Raw genomic sequence first — 18,862 nt, 5'->3', positions numbered from 1 at the left:
CAACGATCAAAATAAGAAACTCCGTTGTTATCCAGTTAGGGTTTGAGTTATAGGGTGAGGAATGTAGATTGCAGGCAGGGGCTTTGTACAAAATAGCCATATTAGTTTTTAACTTGCATGATAGTTTGTTACATGAGATAACGTTAGTACTGAATATAAATAGATGGCCGTTGCACTAAGCCGATCTTTAATCTAAAAGATAATCTGTTGGAATCAGGTCACCACACCCGAATGTCACTAATGTGTTTGGGTCGATTCCTTGCTCAACCGCAAAAGCTTGGAGATCTGAAAGATTGTCATCATTTATAGTCGGCGTCCTGGTAAAAATTTGTAAATGCTTCTGATCTGAAACACAACAACGGTAAAATAATATTACTAACTAAATATTCCAAAACTGCAATCAGACAAAAAAAAATCAACTGCAGTTTTTCCGGAGCAATTTTATTTTTATTTATTTCAATAAAAGTAAAACAATGATGAAACATGTAAACATCAAGTGAAACATGATTGAAATAAATAGTCAAAATTGATGAATATTACTCACCATCCTCCATTGAAGACACAATACTAAAGAAAGTAGAATAATCGGTTGAATAGGCATGTGGATGAGAGTAGAACCAGGGGTCTCCTGCAAATGAAAAGTGGGTTTGTAAAATATCGCAATTCATGATTTGGTAACATCTTTACCTTCAGAAGGAGGTCTTATCTTTGTGTTAACGGAAGGTTGTTCTTGATAAAGCTCTGTAGCTATCTCTTCCCATCTTTTCTCTGCAAGTAAATTTAATGTCACTTATATGTTCTTGGGTTAATTGATTGAATCAGTAATTTATTTTTATTGAAATTGCCAAGAACTACATAAAATAAATTAAAATTCTGATTCACTGGAAACTGATTATAGCAAACGAAACTTCCTGATCAGTACGCGATAACAATCTAGAAAGTGAAAATAAATTACTTGAAACTCTCACCAATCTGCTGATTATGCCAAATTTGACCCAGGTGGTCGCGGTATAAATCATCTGTAAAGGAGTGAGGATTCTGTGATTTATTCCTGTTATGAAAGAAATAACATAGTTAATTAATTAATTTATATGTCTCGTGTATACCGATATATTTTGTTCTTAACGAATTCGTTTTTGAAATACTACTCACTTGGGTAAGTTGTATGAGTATATACCCATCCTATTCTCTGTTGCGTTGAAAGGTGCAACAACATGACACTTCCATAATACGTTCCAGGACGAGTCGTACACACCAAGTGTGAGAAACCAGACTCCTTGCAACTACGAATAAGATTAAAAGTAAAATACGTTTTTGCGCTTTTCAGTGTTTGAAGCATGAAGTATTTTTTATAATTTTCAAAACGAATATCAACACGGGTTTGTTATAAAGTATTCTCGTATTTCATATTTTTTATTTACATATATAGAAGACCGAAAAACTGCAACTTTACGTCACAATTACAACTCGTAAACTTTGTGCTTTATTACCGAAACGGCGTTGGTCCATACAATATCACATTTATCGTTTGACAAATATTTTTTGACTTACGCGTTTCAAATCAATATCATTTCCTGAATATATTTCTCGACTCCATGCGAACGATAAGAACAGAATAATCAAAGACAAAAAAGGAGTTGACTTCATCATCCCGACCTTGTGAATATCTCAATGCGAACTATTGCTAAAATAGCAGAACATAGAAAAATAAATATTAAATAGAAGAAAAGATAAAAGCATTGGATAATGGAACGTGATGCAAATATGTCATGGTGTTTTTGTTTTGTCTGCTCTTTTCGAATCTTTTCTCTCAAGTCTTATCATAATGAGTGTTCACTAGCATTTCTTTTGGACAATGGTATCGGAAGGCGGAAAAAATTATTTCCATTTCATCTTTCAAATTTGTATATTACATTGTATAAGTACATTCAAGAAACAACATCAAAAATTTGAATTAAAAATTCACAAAGTATGTTGACGAAATTTCAGGAGGGGGTTAACTTGAACATGATGCAAAACTCATGCATGCAGCAAGATTTGATAAAACGTGGAGCCATGTCACAACAGAAAGGTGTGAATCTATATCGTATTTTCTAATTTCAAATTTGACATGATTTCCATATATGCAGTTAAAAGTCAAATTCCGAACTTTAGGTATATCCAAACTCACACTCACTAATACACCTTGCTTACGCAATTTACAATGCCTCCTAAGATATCACGAACATTAAAATTGTAATTTGAAATTAATAAAGTGCCAACTACATATGATAATGTTCAATGATGATAGTAATCAAAAATCTTCTGCAATATTTCCAAATTCATATGCTGTGTTCACGGAAGATCGATTAATTTCGTAACTTCATCAAAACTCTAGTACCCGTTTCGAAGAATAAGAAATCTGGTAAAAAAAACGTACAGATATTTTCGATCAAAATCATTTTTCGTTTAAAATTTCTATTTGTCGCCAAAATATAGCGTTTAAAACAATAAAATACAATTTCATTAAAGTGGAATCACTGAATTAATTAATTATATCAATTAGAAATATTCACAATTCGATGAATTATGTCGTATAATAAGCGAGTTATTATTTAATTAGTGATGGGACACACGGTGTCACCATGGAGTAAGAGCGCTGTTTTGGGAGATCCCCCAACTTTCGATCGATAAGTCTTCGGTCTCCGACCGATATTCTCGTTTTACCGTTGATGTGTTGCAGGTCAGAAACTTTCACAAAATTTACCAGGACAATACATGATGACAATTTTTTCGAACTTAGCATTTGTAGTTGAGAAATGAGCCGAGCCAAACACATTAGTGACATTTGGGTGTGGTGACCTTTGGATTTACCAGTTTATTAACCAAAACCTGGACAATCTTTCTTGTATTAGTGTTTATGACAATGTTTGGAAAAACTTTCACATAAAATAGTTTTAATTGTAACTGTGACTTGAGTGTTTAGTTTGGTTCAGTTGAAGAATATGTTAACGACCATTACGTAATCGCTAATGTTTCTTCTCAGCTTTGTTTCGTCCCCGAATGACCATTTAGACTTTTGAAATTCAAGAATGACAAAAAAAAATGATGAAAGTTTCTGAAGTGCATATATTGTATAAATCACATGCAGGAGCTTGCTGATCATGCCAAATCAGAATAAATAGAAAATTTCCGTTAAAACTGATCTGGACTACTAAATATTATTTTATTCAAAAACAATCTAAGCATAACATCAACATCCTCATTTACGACCCTCGGAACCTGTGAATTGTTGAAGAAAATGTGCGAAATGAACCACTCTGTTATACACACAACAAAAACTGGTATTTTATGTGATAAAAAATAGTTTGAATGTGTATGTGTTGTATACGTATATATCATGTTTTGAAAATCAAGGTAGGCTACAAACTATGAGTATAATATATATAATCTTGAACATGGTCGCCATGTAGTAGTAGTGTAATGATCCTATCACGATGTTACAAATAAATGCAACGTACGCGAGTTAACAGATAGCACACGACAAACTTGCTGCGATAAGGAATAAGAATGTGGAAGGTAGTTAATTAACTCAAAGTCTTTCACTCATACTGTATACTCTGATCATTTCCTGTTCCTGTTTGAAACTGTTTATGTTTATGTCTTGATTCCAACAACATTCCTATGGATTCGTAATTTAAATGTACACTTCTCTGAGGAATTCTTCAATGGCAAGTCAGCTGGCATATTTACGGGAAAATAACAAGTTCTTCACTTGAGTGCTTTGGCAATAGATCAGTTTCCTGAACAACAAACAAGCCCAACGCATCAAAAAGATCCATTTCGCAAGCGTCATTGCTTACACTTTTCGAATGAGACTTCAGAATAAATGCCAGGTAATAGAAATTTAAGTGTTTTCCGTTTTTCTGTTTCAAGGCACAAACTTCAATTAAGTAAGGTAAAATGTCGTACTGTCAGTCACCGTTCCTGACACTTGCATTTGAATATTAATCGTAACGAAAATCATGTGATCAACGAACACCAAACACGATGATCAATTTTTCGAAGTGAGCGATGTGAGAATGTTCCGTCCACAATTATTTAAGTTTTTAATATTTCAAACACTAAGCTATATTGAGTCGAGTAATTACAATACTTTAAGCGACAAGATAAAACCTGAATATCACTTTGCATTATTTCAGTACAAGCTTTGATTTCTCTGATTAATCTATGTTGTATTCCAGTAAACCTTTTCACTGAAATATATAATTTTTTTATGCAAGTTTTTAGACGTATTTTTAATAACTACGTAGTGCGTTGGAACTGTTATATAATTTTCAATGTATACCCGAATAAAGAAGAAAGAAATCAGTTTTTTGTAACTATCTATTTTTATTATGAAAATTTTACGCGGCAGTAGAATGCTGTGCGTTCAGAATGTTTGTTTTGGAGGTTTTAACATACAAAAATGCTAAAAATAACTTGTGTAATCAACTAGCATTTTTTTTTGTGTAAATGTACAAGTATGTAGAAAATGTTGAATTGTTTATCGTCGAAAGAATATTATTGGATCTTTCGTATAGTGCCTCCGACAAAACGAAACACTCCCGCCAACGATCAAAATAAGAAACTCCGTTGTTATCCAGTTAGGGTTTGAGTTATAGGGTGAGGAATGTAGATTGCAGGCAGGGGCTTTGTACAAAATAGCCATATTAGTTTTTAACTTGCATGATAGTTTGTTACATGAGATAACGTTAGTACTGAATATAAATAGATGGCCGTTGCACTAAGCCGATCTTTTATCTAACAGATAATCTGTTGGAATCATGTCACCACACCCGAATGTCACTAATGTGTTTGGGTCGATTCCTTGCTCAACCGCAAAAGCTTGGAGATCTGAAAGATTGTCATCATTTATAGTCGGCGTCCTGGTAAAAATTTGTAAATGCTTCTGATCTGAAACACAACAACGGTAAAATAATATTACTAATTAAATATTCCAAAACTGCAATCAGACAAAAAAAATCAACTGCAGTTCTTTCGGAGCAATTTTATTTTTGTTTATTTCAATAAAAGTAAATCAATGATGAAACATGTAAACATCGAGTGGACATGATTGAAATAAATAGTCAAAATTGATGAATATTACTCACCATCCTCCATTGAAGACACAATACCAAAGAAAGTAGAATAATCGGTTGAATAGGCATGTGGATGAGAGTAGAACCAGGGGTCTCCTGCAAATGAAAAGTGGGTTTGTAAAATATCGCAATTCATGATTTGGTAACATCTTTACCTTCAGAAGGAGGTCTTATCTTTGTGTTAACAGAAGGTTGTTCTTGATAAAGCTCTGTAGCTATCTCTTCCCATCTTTTCTCTGCAAGTAAATTTAATGTCAATTATATGTTCTTGGGTTAATTGATTAAATCAGTAATTTATTTATATTGAAATTGCCAAGAACTACATAAAATAAATTAAAATTCTGATTCACTGGAAACTGATTATAGCAAACGAAACTTCCTGATCAGTACGCGATAACAATCTAGAAAGTGAAAATAAATTACTTGAAACTCTCACCAATCTGCTGATTATGCCAAATTTGACCCAGGTGGTCGCGGTATAAATCATCTGTAAAGGAGTGAGGATTCTGTGATTTATTCCTGTTATGAAAGAAATAACATAGTTAATTAATTAATTTATATGTCTCGTGTATACCGATATATTTTGTTCTTAACGAATTCGTTTTCTAAATACTACTCACTTGGGTAAGTTGTATGAGTATATACCCATCCTATTCTCTGTTGCGTTGAAAGGTGCAACAACATGACACTTCCATAATACGTTCCAGGACGAGTCGTCCACACCAAGTGTGAGAAACCAGACTCCTTGCAACTACGAATAAGATTAAAAGTAAAATACGTTTTTGCGCTTTTCAGTGTTTGAAGCATGAAGTATTTTTTATAATTTTCAAAACGAATATCAACACGGGTTTGTTATAAAGTATTCTCGTATTTCATATTTTTTATTTACATATATAGAAGACCGAAAAACTGCAACTTTACGTCACAATTACAACTCGTAAACTTTGCGCTTTATTACCGAAACGGCGTTGGTCCATACAATATCACATTTATCGTTTGACAAATATTTTTTGACTTACGCGTTTCAAATCAATATCATTTCCTGAATATATTTCTCGACTCCATGCGAACGATAAGAACAGAATAACCAAAGACAAGGAAGAAGTTGACTTCATCATCCCAGCCTTGTGAATATCTCAATGCGAACTATTGCTAAAATAGCAGAACATAGAAAAATAAATATTAAATAGAAGAAAAGATAAAAGCATTGGATAATGGAACGTGATGCAAATATGTCATGGTGTTTTTGTTTTGTCTGCTGTTTTTCGAATCTTTTCTCTCAAGTCTTATCATAATGAGTGTTCACTAGCATTTCTTTTGGACACTGGTATCGGAAGGCGGAAAAAATTATTTACATTTCATCTTTCAAATTTGTATATTACATTGTATAAGTACATTCAAGAAACAACATCAAAAATTTGAATTAAAAATTCACAAAGTATGTTGACGATATTTCAGGAGGGGTTCACTTGAACATGATGCAAAACTCATGCATGCAGCAAGATTTGATAAAACGTGGAGCCATGTCGCAACAGAAAGGTGTGAATCTATATCGTATTTTCTAATTTCAAATTTGACATGATTTCCATATATGCAGTTAAAAGTCAAATTCCGAACTTTAGGTATATCCAAACTCACACTCACTAATACACCTTGCTCACGCAATTTACAATGCCTCCTAAGATATCACGAACATTAAAATTGTAATTTGAAATTAATAAAGTGCCAACTACATATGATAATGTTCAATGATGATAGTAATCAAAAATCTTCTGCAATATTTCCAAATTCATATGCTGTGTTCACGGAAGATCGATTAATTTCGTAACTTCATCAAAACTCTAGTACCCGTTTCGAAGAATAAGAAATCTGGTAAAAAAAACGTACAGATATTTTCGATCAAAATCATTTTGCGTTTCAAATTTCTATTTGTCGCCAAAATATAGCGTTTTAATACAATAAAATACAATTTTCATTAAAGTGAAATCCTTGAATTAATTAACTATATCAATTCGAAATATTCACAATTCGATGAATTATGTCGTATAATTAGCGAGTTATTATTTAATTAGTGATGGGACACACGGTGTCACTATGGAGTAAGAGCGCTGTTTTGGGAGATCTCCTAACCTTCAATCGATAAGTCTTCGGTCTCCGACCGATATTCTCGTTTTACCGTTGATGTGTTGCAGGTCAGAAACTTTCACAAATTTTACCAGGACAATACATGATGACAATTTTTCAGAACTTAGCATTTGTAGTTGAAAAATGAGCCGAGCCAAACACATTAGTGACATTCGGGTGTGGTGACCTTCGGATTTACCAGTTTATTAACCAAAACCTGGACAATCTTTCTTGTATTAGTGTTTATGAAAATGTTTGGAAAAACTTTCACATAATATAGTTTCAATTGTGAATGTGACTTGAGTGTTTAGTTTGGTTCAGTTGAAGAATATGTTAACGACCATTACATAATCGATAATGTTTCTTCTCAGCTTTGTTTCGCCCCCGAATGACCATTTAGACTTTTGAAATTCAAGAATGACAAAAAAAAATGATGAAAGTTTCTGAAGTGCATATATTGTATAAATCACATGCAGGAGCTTGCTGATCATGCCAAATCAGAATAAATAGAAAATTTCCGTTAAAACTGATCTGGACTACTAAATATTATTTTATTCCAAAACAATCTAAGCATAACATCAACATCCTCATTTACGACCCTCGGAACCTGTGAATTGTTGAAGAAAATGTGCGAAATGAACCACTCTGTTATACACACAACAAAAACTGGTATTTTATGTGATAATAAATAGTTTGAATGTATTGAATGTGTATGTGTTGTATACGTATATATCATGTTTTGAAAATCAAGGTAGGCTACAAACTATGAGTATAATATATATAATCTTGAACATGGTCGCCATGTAGTAGTAGTAGTGTAATGATCCTATCACGATGTTACAAATAAATGCAACGTACGCGAGTTAAAAGATAGCACACGACAAACTTGCTGCGATAAGGAGAATGAGAATGTGGAAGGTAGGTAATTAACTCAAAGTTTTCAACTCATACTGTATACTCTGATCATTTCCTGTTCCTGTTTGAAACTGTTTATGTTTATGTCTTGATACCAACAACATTCCTATGGATTCGTAATTTAAATGTACACTTCTCTGAGGAATTCTTCAATGGCAAGTCAGCTGGCATATTTACGGGAAAATAACAAGTTCTTCACTTGAGTGCTTTGGCAATAGATCAGTTTCCTGAACAACAAACAAGCCCAACGCATCAAAAAGATCCATTTCGCAAGCGTCATTGCTTACACTTTTCGAATGAGACTTCAGAATAAATGCCAGGTAATAGAAATTTAAGTGTTTTCCGTTTTTCTGTTTCAAGGCACAAACTTCAATTAAGTAAGGTAAAATGTCGTACTGTCAGTCACCGTTCCTGACACTTGCATTTGAATATTAATCGTAACGAAAATCATGTGATCAACGAACACCAAACACGATGATCAATTTTTCGAAGTGAGCGATGTGAGAATGTTCCGTCCACAATTATTTAAGTTTTTAATATTTCAAACACTAAGCTATATTGAGTCGAGTAATTACAATACTTTAAGCGACAAGATAAAACCTGAATATCACTCTGCATTATTTCAGTACAAGCTTTGATTTCTCTGATTAATCTATGTTGTATTCCAGTAAACCTTTTCACTGAAATATATAATTTTTTTTATGCAAGTTTTTAGACGTATTTTTAATAACTACGTAGTGCGTTGGAACTGTTATATAATTTTCAATGTATACCCGAATAAAGAAGAAAGAAATCAGTTTTTTGTAACTATCTATTTTTATTATGAAAATTTTACGCGGCAGTAGAATGCTGTGCGTTCAGAATGTTTGTTTTGGAGGTTTTAACATACAAAAATGCTAAAAATAACTTGTGTAATCAACTAGCATTTTTTTTTTGTGTAAATGTACAAGTATGTAGAAAATGTTGAATTGTTTATCGTCGAAAGAATATTATTGGATCTTTCGTATAGTGCCTCCGACAAAACGAAACACTCCCGCCAACGATCAAAATAAGAAACTCCGTTGTTATCCAGTTAGGGTTTGAGTTATAGGGTGAGGAATGTAGATTGCAGGCAGGGGCTTTGTACAAAATAGCCATATTAGTTTTTAACTTGCATGATAGTTTGTTACATGAGATAACGTTAGTACTGAATATAAATAGATGGCCGTTGCACTAAGCCGATCTTTTATCTAACAGATAATCTGTTGGAATCAGATCACCACACCCGAATGTCACTAATGTGTTTGGGTCGATTCCTTGCTCAACCGCAAAAGCTTGGAGATCTGAAAGATTGTCATCATTTATAGTCGGCGTCCTGGTAAAAATTTGTAAATGCTTCTGATCTGAAACACAACAACGGTAAAATAATATTACTAATTAAATATTCCAAAACTGCAATCAGACAAAAAAAAATCAACTGCAGTTTTTTCGAAGCAATTTTATTTTTATTTATTTCAATAAAAGTAAAACAATGATGAAACATGTAAACATCAAGTGAAACATGATTGAAATAAATAGTCAAAATTGATGAATATTACTCACCATCCTCCATTGAAGACACAATACTAAAGAATGTAGAATAGTCGGTTGAATAGGCATGTGGATGAGAGTAGAACCAGGGGTCTCCTGTAAAGGAAAAGTGGGTTTGTAAAATATCGCAATTCATGATTTGGTAACATCTTTACCTTCAGAAGGAGGTCTTATCTTTGTGTTAACAGAAGGTTGTTCTTGATAAAGCTCTGTAGCTATCTCTTCCCATCTTTTCTCTGCAAGTAAATTTAATGTCAATTATATGTTCTTGGGTTAATTGATTAAATCAGTAATTTATTTTTATTGAAATTGCCAAGAACTACATAAAATAAATTAAAATTCTGATTCACTGGAAACTGATTATAGCAAACGAAACTTCCTGATCAGTACGCGATAACAATCTAGGAAGTGAAAATAAATTACTTGAAACTCTCACCAATCTGCTTTGCGCTTTACAGTGTTTGAAGCATGAAGTATTTTTTATAATTTTTAAAACGAATATCAACACGGGTTTGTTATAAAGTATTCTCGTATTTCATATTTTTTATTTACATATATAGAAGACCGAAAAACTGCAACTTTACGTCACAATTACAACTCGTAAACTTTGCGATTTATTACCGAAACGGCGTTGGTCCATACAATATCACATTTATCGTTTGACAAATACTTTTTCCACTTACGCGTTTCAAATCAATATCATTTCCTGAATATATTTCTCGACTCCATGCGAACGAAAAGAACAGTATAATCAAAGACAAAGAATGAGTTGACTCCATCATCCCGACCTTGTGAATATCTCAATGCGAACTATTGCTAAAATAGCAGAACATAGAAAAATAAATATTAAATAGAAGAAAAGACAAAAGCATTGGATAATGGAACGTGATGCAAATATGTCATGGTGTTTTTGTTTTGTCTGCTCTTTTTCGAATCTGTTCTCTCAAGTCTTATCATTATGAGTGTTCACTAGCATTTCTTTTGGACACAGGTATCGGAAGGCGGAAAAAATTATTCACATTTCATCTTTCAAATTTGTATATTACATTGTATAAGTACATTCAAGAAACAACATCAAAAATTTGAATTAAAAATTCACAAAGTATGTTGACGAAATTTCAGGAGGGGTTCACTTGAACATGATGCAAAACTCATGCATGCAGCAAGATTTGATAAAACGTGGAGCCATGTCGCAACAGAAAGGTGTGAATCTATATCGTATTTTCTAATTTCAAATTTGACATGATTTCCATATATGCAGTTAAAAGTCAAATTCCGAACTTTAGGTATATCCAAACTCACACTCACTAATACACCTTGCTCACGCAATTTACAATGCCTCCTAAGATATCACGAACATTAAAATTGTAATTTGAAATTAATAAAGTGCCAACTACATATGATAATGTTCAATGATGATAGTAATCAAAAATCTTCTGCAATATTTCCAAATTCATATGCTGTGTTCACGGAAGATCGATTAATTTCGTAACTTCATCAAAACTCTAGTACCCGTTTCGAAGAATAAGAAATCTCGTAAAAAAAACGTACAGATATTTTCGATCAAAATCATTTTGCGTTTCAAATTTCTATTTGTCGCCAAAATATAGCGTTTTAATACAATAAAATACAATTTTCATTAAAGTGAAATCCTTGAATTAATTAACTATATCAATTAGAAATATTCACAATTCGATGAATTATGTCGTATAATTAGCGAGTTATTATTTAATTAGTGATGGGACACACGGTGTCACTATGGAGTAAGAGCGCTGTTTTGGGAGATCTCCTAACCTTCAATCGATAAGTCTTCGGTCTCCGACCGATATTCTCATTTTAACGTTGATGTGTTGCAGGTCAGAAACTTTCACAAATTTTACCAGGACAATACATGATGACAATTTTTCAGAACTTAGCATTTGTAGTTGAAAAATGAGCCGAGCCAAACACATTAGTGACATTCGGGTGTGGTGACCTTCGGATTTACCAGTTTATTAACCAAAACCTGGACAATCTTTCTTGTAATAGTGTTTATGAAAATGTTTGGGAAAACTTTCACATAAAATAGTTTCAATTGTGAATGTGACTTGAGTGTTTAGTTTGGTTCAGTTGAAGAATATGTTAACGACCATTACATAATCGATAATGTTTCTTCTCAGCTTTGTTTCGCCCCCGAATGACCATTTAGACTTTTGAAATTCAAGAATGACAAAAAAAAATAATGAAAGTTTCTGAAGTGCATATATTGTATAAATCACATGCAGGAGCTTGCTGATCATGCCAAATCAGAATAAATAGAAAATTTCCGTTAAAACTGATCTGGACTATACTAAATATTATTTTATTCAAAAACAATCTAAGCATAACATCAACATCCTCATTTACGACCCTCGGAACCTGTGAATTGTTGAAGAAAATGTGCGAAATGAACCACTCTGTTATACACACAACAAAAACTGGTATTTTATGTGATAATAAATAGTTTGAATGTGTATGTGTTGTATACGTATATATCATGTTTTGAAAATCAAGGTAGGCTACAAACTATGAGTATAATATATAAAATCTTGAACATGGTCGCCATGTAGTAGTAGTGTAAAGATCCTATCACGATGTTGCAAATAAATGCAACGTACGCGAGTTAACAGATAGCACACGACAAACTTGCTGCGATAAGGAATAAGAATGTGGAAGGTAGTTAATTAACTCAAAGTCTTTAACTCATACTGTATACTCTGATCATTTCCTGTTCCTGTTTCAAACTGTTTATGTTTATGTCTTGATACCAACAACATTCCTATGGATTCGTAATTTAAATATACACTTCTCTGAGGAATTCTTCAATGGCAAGTCAGCTGGCATATTTACGGGAAAATAACAAGTTCTTCACTTGAGTGCTTTGGCAATAGATCAGTTTCCTGAACAACAAACAAGCCCAAAGCATCAAATAGATCCATTTCGCAAGCGTCATTGCTTACACTTTTCGAATGAGACTTCAGAATAAATGCCAGGTAATAGAAATTTAAGTGTTTTCCGTTTTTCTGTTTCAAGGCACAAACTTCAATTAAGTAAGGTAAAATGTCGTACTGTCAGTCACCGTTCCTGACACTTGCATTTGAATATTAATCGTAACGAAAATCATGTGATCAACGAACATCAAACACGATGATCAATTTTTCAAAGTGAGCGATGTGAGAATGTTCCGTCCACAATTATTTAAGTTTTTCAATATTTCAAACATTAAGCTATTTTGAGTCGAGTAGTTACAATACTTTAAGCGACAAGATAAAACCTGAATATCACTTTGCATTATTTCAGTACAAGCTTTGATTTCTCTGATTAATCTATGTTGTATTCCAGTAAACCTTTTCACTGAAATATATAATTTTTTTATGCAAGTTTTTAGACGTATTTTTAATAACTACGTAGTGCGTTGGAACTGTTATATAATTTTCAATGTATAACCGAATAAAGAAGAAAGAAATCAGTTTTTTGTAACTATCTATTTTTATTATGAACATTTAACGCGGCAGTAGGATGCTGTGCGTTCAGAATGTTTGTTTTGGAGGTTTTAACATACAAAAATGCTAAAAATAACTTGTGTAATCAACTAGCATTTTTTTTTTGTGTAAATGTACAAGTATGTAGAAAATGTTGAATTGTTTATCGTCGAAAGAATATTATTGGATCTTTCGTATAGTGCCTCCGACAAAACGAAACACTCCCGCCAACGATCAAAATAAGAAACTCCGTTGTTATCCAGTTAGGGTTTGAGTTATAGGGTGAGGAATGTAGATTGCAGGCAGGGCCTTTGTACAAAATAGCCATATTAGTTTTTAACTTGCATGATAGTTTGATCATCAAAGTTCTATTTTGATAATCTCACATGAATGTCGGAATACGTAGGTAGATGAATGCAAACGTGTTACTTCTCATAACTGGAATATTAAATTAGTATCCTAATTTCACCATTCGTCTAAACTTGGAAGCCATATTGAAAAATGAGACAATATCATTTGTTGTTGGACCTGCTGTTGAAGTGTGAAATTCCGAATTCAATTATTTGCGTTAATGAGATACCAGATTCTCACATCCTGATATACTTTATGGAGATTTGGGCACGCGAGGATAAAATATTTGAATAATTATTTACAGCATCTGGGATTAAAACCCTTAGAAATATTGCAATGAAACTTGAGAGTCATTGTTACTTGCGCACTACATTTTTTTTTTCATTGACAAAAATAAGACAAATTTTGAAGCAAAAACAATTTATTCTGCAAGACGCAAGTCCCATAACGAAAGAATTTCACAAATATGGGCAATATATATTATTTGTGTATTTATACATATCGGTGGCTGGCGGGACCAAGGACCAAGAACAAAAATTAAGAAGGATCTTCTCTGGATTGCAAGTCATATTGCACTTCGGTTTGATTCAAAGTGAGTTTGGACTTTTATTATGGAAAGCAAATCAATAATGTATTACCATGATACTAAAATCAATATTTTCCTAGACAATTACATATATATATTATTGCTCGTCGTAACATCAAGTTATTCAGCGAGGACATACGTTCAATCACACCCGAAAAACTATATTGATATTATATTGACAGGGACTCAGGGATTATTTTGCTGCTATCATTGAGACAACATTGCCTGAATTTTAGATAGTACCCCAAATAAGCAAAATTATTCTGAATTTGTTATTAAGCATCAGCAATGTCGCTTTGCTGTACAGAGGAAAGGCGGCTGACTTATCAAAATTCCTCCATTTCTTCTTTTTTCATTTATTTTAAACTAGATTTTGTCAATGTTTAAATACCAACTTTGGGGGGAATATATTTTTCTAAGTATCATCGTCCGAACGCGTTAAAAGTTAAATAATTTATGATATTTTTCTTGTCATCGACAAATCATAGTATCGTATTCACGATATCTACATGACATGTGCAACTGTTTCTCAACCTATTGCTGATTTTATCTGTTCTTATTGGACTATGCGCTAGTATTATAAAGGCCCCTTAGTTTTCCAATATAGGCTGTTCATGAAGACAATATTCATTTGCTGCTTAAATATATATGACCGACATGTTCAAAAATTATTGCATTTGGGATTTATATTATGTTTGCATTATATTTAAAACAAATAAAATGAAGTTAAGAGGAAATATTTTGCCCAGATCTTGATCCTGTTTTGATTCCAACGACATTGCTATAGATACGCAATTATATATCCGCTTCTCAGATAAATTAACCATGGGAAACAAGTTGGCATATTTACGGGAAAATAGCAAGTTTTTCACTTGAGTGCTTTTGCGACAGATCAGTTTCCTCAACAACAAACAAGCTCAGTGCATCAAAAAGATCTATTTCGTAAGAGTCATTTCTTACACTCGAATGATAATCCAAAATAAATCAAAACTAGTGTTTCTTGTTTTTCTGTTTCAAGCAAGTTCCGCGGCACAAACTGCAAATAGGTGAGATAAAATGATGTACGGCCGAGCAACGTTCCTGACACTTGCATCATAAAATCAACCGAACTGAAAACCCATGTGATCAACGAAAATCTCACAAGATGGTCGATGTTTCATAAGAAGCAACATGGAATTCCCAATCCACAATTACAAAAATTTCAATATTTTTGACATAAAGCTATATCGGGTCGAGTAATGATAGTATTGAAGCGACAAGATGAGAATATTACTTTGCTATAGTTTTATTCAATAAGTTTTAATCAATTTCTCTAGTTAATCTTTGTCGTACCCCAGAACACATTTTCATTGAAAAGATGGAAGTTCATTTTTATAAGTTTGCAATCGGTTTTATAATAATTAAGCAGTGCGTTGGATCAGTTGCATAATTTATAATGTACAACCAAGTGAAGAAACTGTTTGTTTTCGAAGTTCTTGCAAAAACGCCACAAAACACTTGCGTAATCAACTTGAGCTGTGAATACACGAAGGTGTTGAAATTGTTAAATGATACATCGCCGAAAGGATATTATTTTTTCACCTGCATTATATTTTAAATATCACAGTTCTATTCAAATAATCTAACGTGAATGTTAGAGTATGCAGATGAACGCAAAAGTAGTACTCTTGAATGTAATATATAAAAATTTCAAAAATTACCTTTCTCTAAATATCAACTCTAAATTTAACTTTCCAAATTGAAAAAAAATTGCTTCTCATCGTTCAACTTTTGATAAATTGTGCGGATTTCAGAATTGGGGATTATTGTGCTCATGTTGGTAAAGAAATACATTTAAGCCTGGTAAACAGGATACGTTATAACCGGAGCTCTAACATTATTGGATCATATTTTTCACAAATCGAAAATTTGTAACACTTTATTAGACACAGAATGGACCTATGGATCGTTTTGTTATTATATTGTCGTTTGTATTCTTATTCTTCTTGTCGTGAAAAAAAAAGCTTTTCTCTTTATCTACTGGACCAATTGCTCTGGTATTTTCGGTGATTAACAATTGTCGTTGTCACTAAAGTCCATTCCTATTGTTTATTATGAAAATTTGATTGGACGTTATGAAAGTTTTGTGTGATGACGTCATTAAAATCGAAAATTGAGCTCCATGTTGTGGTTCCGCTATGACATTCCAGCGATCTCGCGATTATTTTGATAAGATACGCTGTATGTACGTCACAGGATCTGGGAAAGCTATTACGGGTACCGGTAGTGGTAAGTCACGGTACGGTAGCTGTTCCACAGTTCCAGCTTAGTTCAGGATATTATATTGGAGGTAAAAAACGTCAGTTTGCCCCTTGTGACTATATATCTGAGCATTGATCTCTTGCTCCAGTTATGTCAATAAAATAGACTCGACGCAACAAGCACGCTGGCTTAACAAGCACGTTGACCTCTACCCCCTCCTGTGGGCCGGACGCATATTTGTAAAAGGTGAGAGAAGATAAATTATGGTAGAATTGATCGAATTACAATCTTTGCATGATATTTTACCTTGTTTCGCAACCTCCCTCTTCACAAACCGCTTTTATGCTCGTAAATTGCACATCCGACTGGGGCTGATGAGCGGACGAGACGTGGTTTACAAATTGATTAAAATTATTCGAAGGCAAAGCCTGGAACGGTATGAATTTTTGTGCGTCGCGGCAAGCAAAAATCTATTAATAAAAATAATAAAATAGTAATATTATTTACTCATTCGACCTACACATTTTTCATATACATCATTTATTGTGGTCAATATTTGAGATCAATCAACACAAAAAATATTCTGTGTAAACGAGGAAAGATTTATATTTCAAGCATTTTAGCTATTGCTTGATGAAACTTTTTTATCACATATAAAAGGCAGGATATCTTCTCATTAAAAAATGCTTAGTTTACTTTGGTTTACTTAGTTTACTTTACTTTCCGGTTTCGAAATAGGCATGCGGTATCTTAATAGAATAATAATGACTTTATTATTTGCCCACAAAAACCAACTGCCAGATGAAATATAAGGTTGCAGTAAATGACGTACGGTGTTTGTTTGGAATGAGCAAATTGATGGCCATATGTATCTTCATTGTGGATTTATAACCTGCAATTTATTTCAAGAAAACTTGCAAATAAGTTGATGGATTGTTGTCTTTGACGTAGTTTTTAGGGTTCTGTGTTGACAGTAAAATATAACATATCGTCTTAATTCTCAGAAATGCGTTGAAACGCAACGTTTTTCTTTCGAATTAAAATGTTAATTTAAGACGAATGATGCAATCAATAACTACTGATTCGATGCATCATGCATGTTTTTCGAAATCTTTGAAAATAAATTTACGAAACAATAAAATTAAAGCCATATTTGAGAAGTTTGTAATGACGAATAATTACAGAAGCAGTTGGCAAATTGACTTGCTATTTTCTCCAAAATATACATACATGCTCGATTCGTAGAATAAAAATTATCTTTTTAAAGAATTATGAATGACTCGGTTCAATTGAAATGCAATTCTAGACATTTGAGCAAACTCACTCAACTTCCGTTTTAAATTCAATTAAAAAAAAATTGGTAGAAAAATGATAATAACCAAGTAACTTTTAGCCCCAGGGTAATGTAGAAAGATAACATAAAATAATTTCAGCTATCTGAAGAGACAAATCTAATGCGGATTTGCGTATCTGTATTCTAAATAGAATGTTGATTGAAGCAGATATTTTGCAAATTACTGAATCTTACAGCGACGAACCGTGCATAAATTGCAAGCATAAAAAGTTTGACAAAAACGAACGAAGATACGAAAACAGACAGCGACCGCTTCTACAATGGGAGAGTAAAAAGTTGGGGAATATAAATATAAGCCATATTTCAATAATTTATTCACATATTTTGATGCGTTCTTGTTTGAAGTTCATTAAAGAATTATTGCAAATCTAAAAATGAACTTTGCATTAAAAATCATATTCACAAACTGCTGCGTGACCGAATACCGTTTTATCACATATAGCCCAATTTCTTTAATCAACATAGATAATGTTTTCAGTCCTTCAAATAAAATTTTAATGAGACTTTGGGAAATCATGATTTTGATGAGACCATGTTACGAGTTTTCTAGCTGACGTAATGAGTGAAGAGCGCTGGCTGTAATTCATAGAAAAAATGCGTTTTTTGTTGTGTTGTAAATTTTCTGTTAAAATGGGATACGTTTGTCAGCAATCGGGAACTTATTTCTGAAAAACTATTCGACCACAGGCATATATGGTAGGAGTTTACGAGCATACTAATTGCCGTATCGTAGTCTGCGAATATAGAAAGTTTCAAATTCAAGTCTTTGCCGGATGAAATATAAGAGTCATTACTGCCTTATTCGAATCAACTCTAAAACATGAACGACGGGTGAAGTACAATAAGTAAACGCAATATACATTTTAAAATATTTTCCGTTTTGAAAATTGAAAAAAGCTAAACAATTGGGCTTGAAATGCATTAAAAAGTACAAATCACTTATTCAAACTCGTTGATAGCAAAAGAACTAATCAGATTCTTACTTAGACAGGACAGTTTTATTTTATCTATAGTATTTTACAGATTTCATCAGTAAGACGCCGTCCATAATTGAGCCCTTTTGTGAGAATAGTATATAAAAAAGAAAAGAATCGAAAGTAAA

General features: G+C 32.8%; 2 protein-coding genes and 2 long non-coding RNA genes across 4 annotated transcripts; all 4 read right to left on the bottom strand.

Moving 5' to 3' along the window:
• LOC144420877 (uncharacterized) lies at positions 1-627 on the bottom strand. The gene is made up of 2 exons (XR_013474783.1): positions 545-627; positions 1-345 (listed from the first exon to the last, which is right to left on the bottom strand). It is a non-coding gene; the product is annotated as an uncharacterized LOC144420877 (long non-coding RNA).
• A 37-nt stretch (positions 628-664) lies between these two features.
• On the bottom strand, positions 665-1,666 carry LOC144411729 (uncharacterized). Its single transcript, XM_078110538.1, has 4 exons — positions 1,552-1,666; positions 1,153-1,283; positions 969-1,051; positions 665-768 (listed from the first exon to the last, which is right to left on the bottom strand). The coding sequence occupies exons 1-4, from the start codon at positions 1,648-1,650 to the stop codon at positions 665-667; spliced, it is 417 nt and encodes a 138-aa protein (XP_077966664.1). The 5' UTR covers positions 1,651-1,666.
• A 3,099-nt stretch (positions 1,667-4,765) lies between these two features.
• On the bottom strand, positions 4,766-6,254 carry LOC144420844 (uncharacterized). Its single transcript, XM_078110537.1, has 6 exons — positions 6,140-6,254; positions 5,741-5,871; positions 5,557-5,639; positions 5,276-5,356; positions 5,133-5,216; positions 4,766-4,935 (listed from the first exon to the last, which is right to left on the bottom strand). Exons 1-6 carry the CDS (start codon positions 6,236-6,238, stop codon positions 4,766-4,768), a joined length of 648 nt encoding a protein of 215 aa, XP_077966663.1. The 5' UTR covers positions 6,239-6,254.
• Positions 6,255-9,407: 3,153 nt separating this feature from the next.
• Positions 9,408-9,950, bottom strand: LOC120341766 (uncharacterized). The gene is made up of 3 exons (XR_013474792.1): positions 9,884-9,950; positions 9,741-9,824; positions 9,408-9,541 (listed from the first exon to the last, which is right to left on the bottom strand). It is a non-coding gene; the product is annotated as an uncharacterized LOC120341766 (long non-coding RNA).
• Positions 9,951-18,862: the final 8,912 nt, after the last annotated feature.

This window comes from Styela clava, chromosome 3 (genome assembly GCF_964204865.1).
Source record: "Styela clava chromosome 3, kaStyClav1.hap1.2, whole genome shotgun sequence".
In the NCBI taxonomy this organism is placed as follows: domain Eukaryota; kingdom Metazoa; phylum Chordata; class Ascidiacea; order Stolidobranchia; family Styelidae; genus Styela; species Styela clava.
The sequence above is the reverse complement of the archived record's forward strand: the minus strand, read 5'-3'. Positions and strand labels throughout refer to the sequence as shown.

What these genes read in the sequence shown, in the direction of transcription:
- LOC144420844 (XM_078110537.1), bottom strand. Translation starts at nt 6,238, where the DNA reads ATGATGAAGTCAACTTCTTCCTTGTCTTTGGTTATTCTGTTCTTATCG. An exon ending in GATAAGACCTCCTTCTGAAG is followed by an intron (nt 5,217 to 5,275) that starts GTAAAGATGTTA and finishes TTTCATTTGCAG; the next exon opens with GAGACCCCTGGTTCTACTCT. An exon ending in TGTGTCTTCAATGGAGGATG is followed by an intron (nt 4,936 to 5,132) that starts GTGAGTAATATT and finishes GTTGTGTTTCAG; the next exon opens with ATCAGAAGCATTTACAAATT.
- LOC144411729 (XM_078110538.1), bottom strand. Translation starts at nt 1,650, where the DNA reads ATGATGAAGTCAACTCCTTTTTTGTCTTTGATTATTCTGTTCTTATCG. An exon ending in ATGATATTGATTTGAAACGC is followed by an intron (nt 1,284 to 1,551) that starts GTAAGTCAAAAA and finishes TCTTATTCGTAG; the next exon opens with TTGCAAGGAGTCTGGTTTCT. An exon ending in TTGGCATAATCAGCAGATTG is followed by an intron (nt 769 to 968) that starts GTGAGAGTTTCA and finishes ATTTACTTGCAG; the next exon opens with AGAAAAGATGGGAAGAGATA.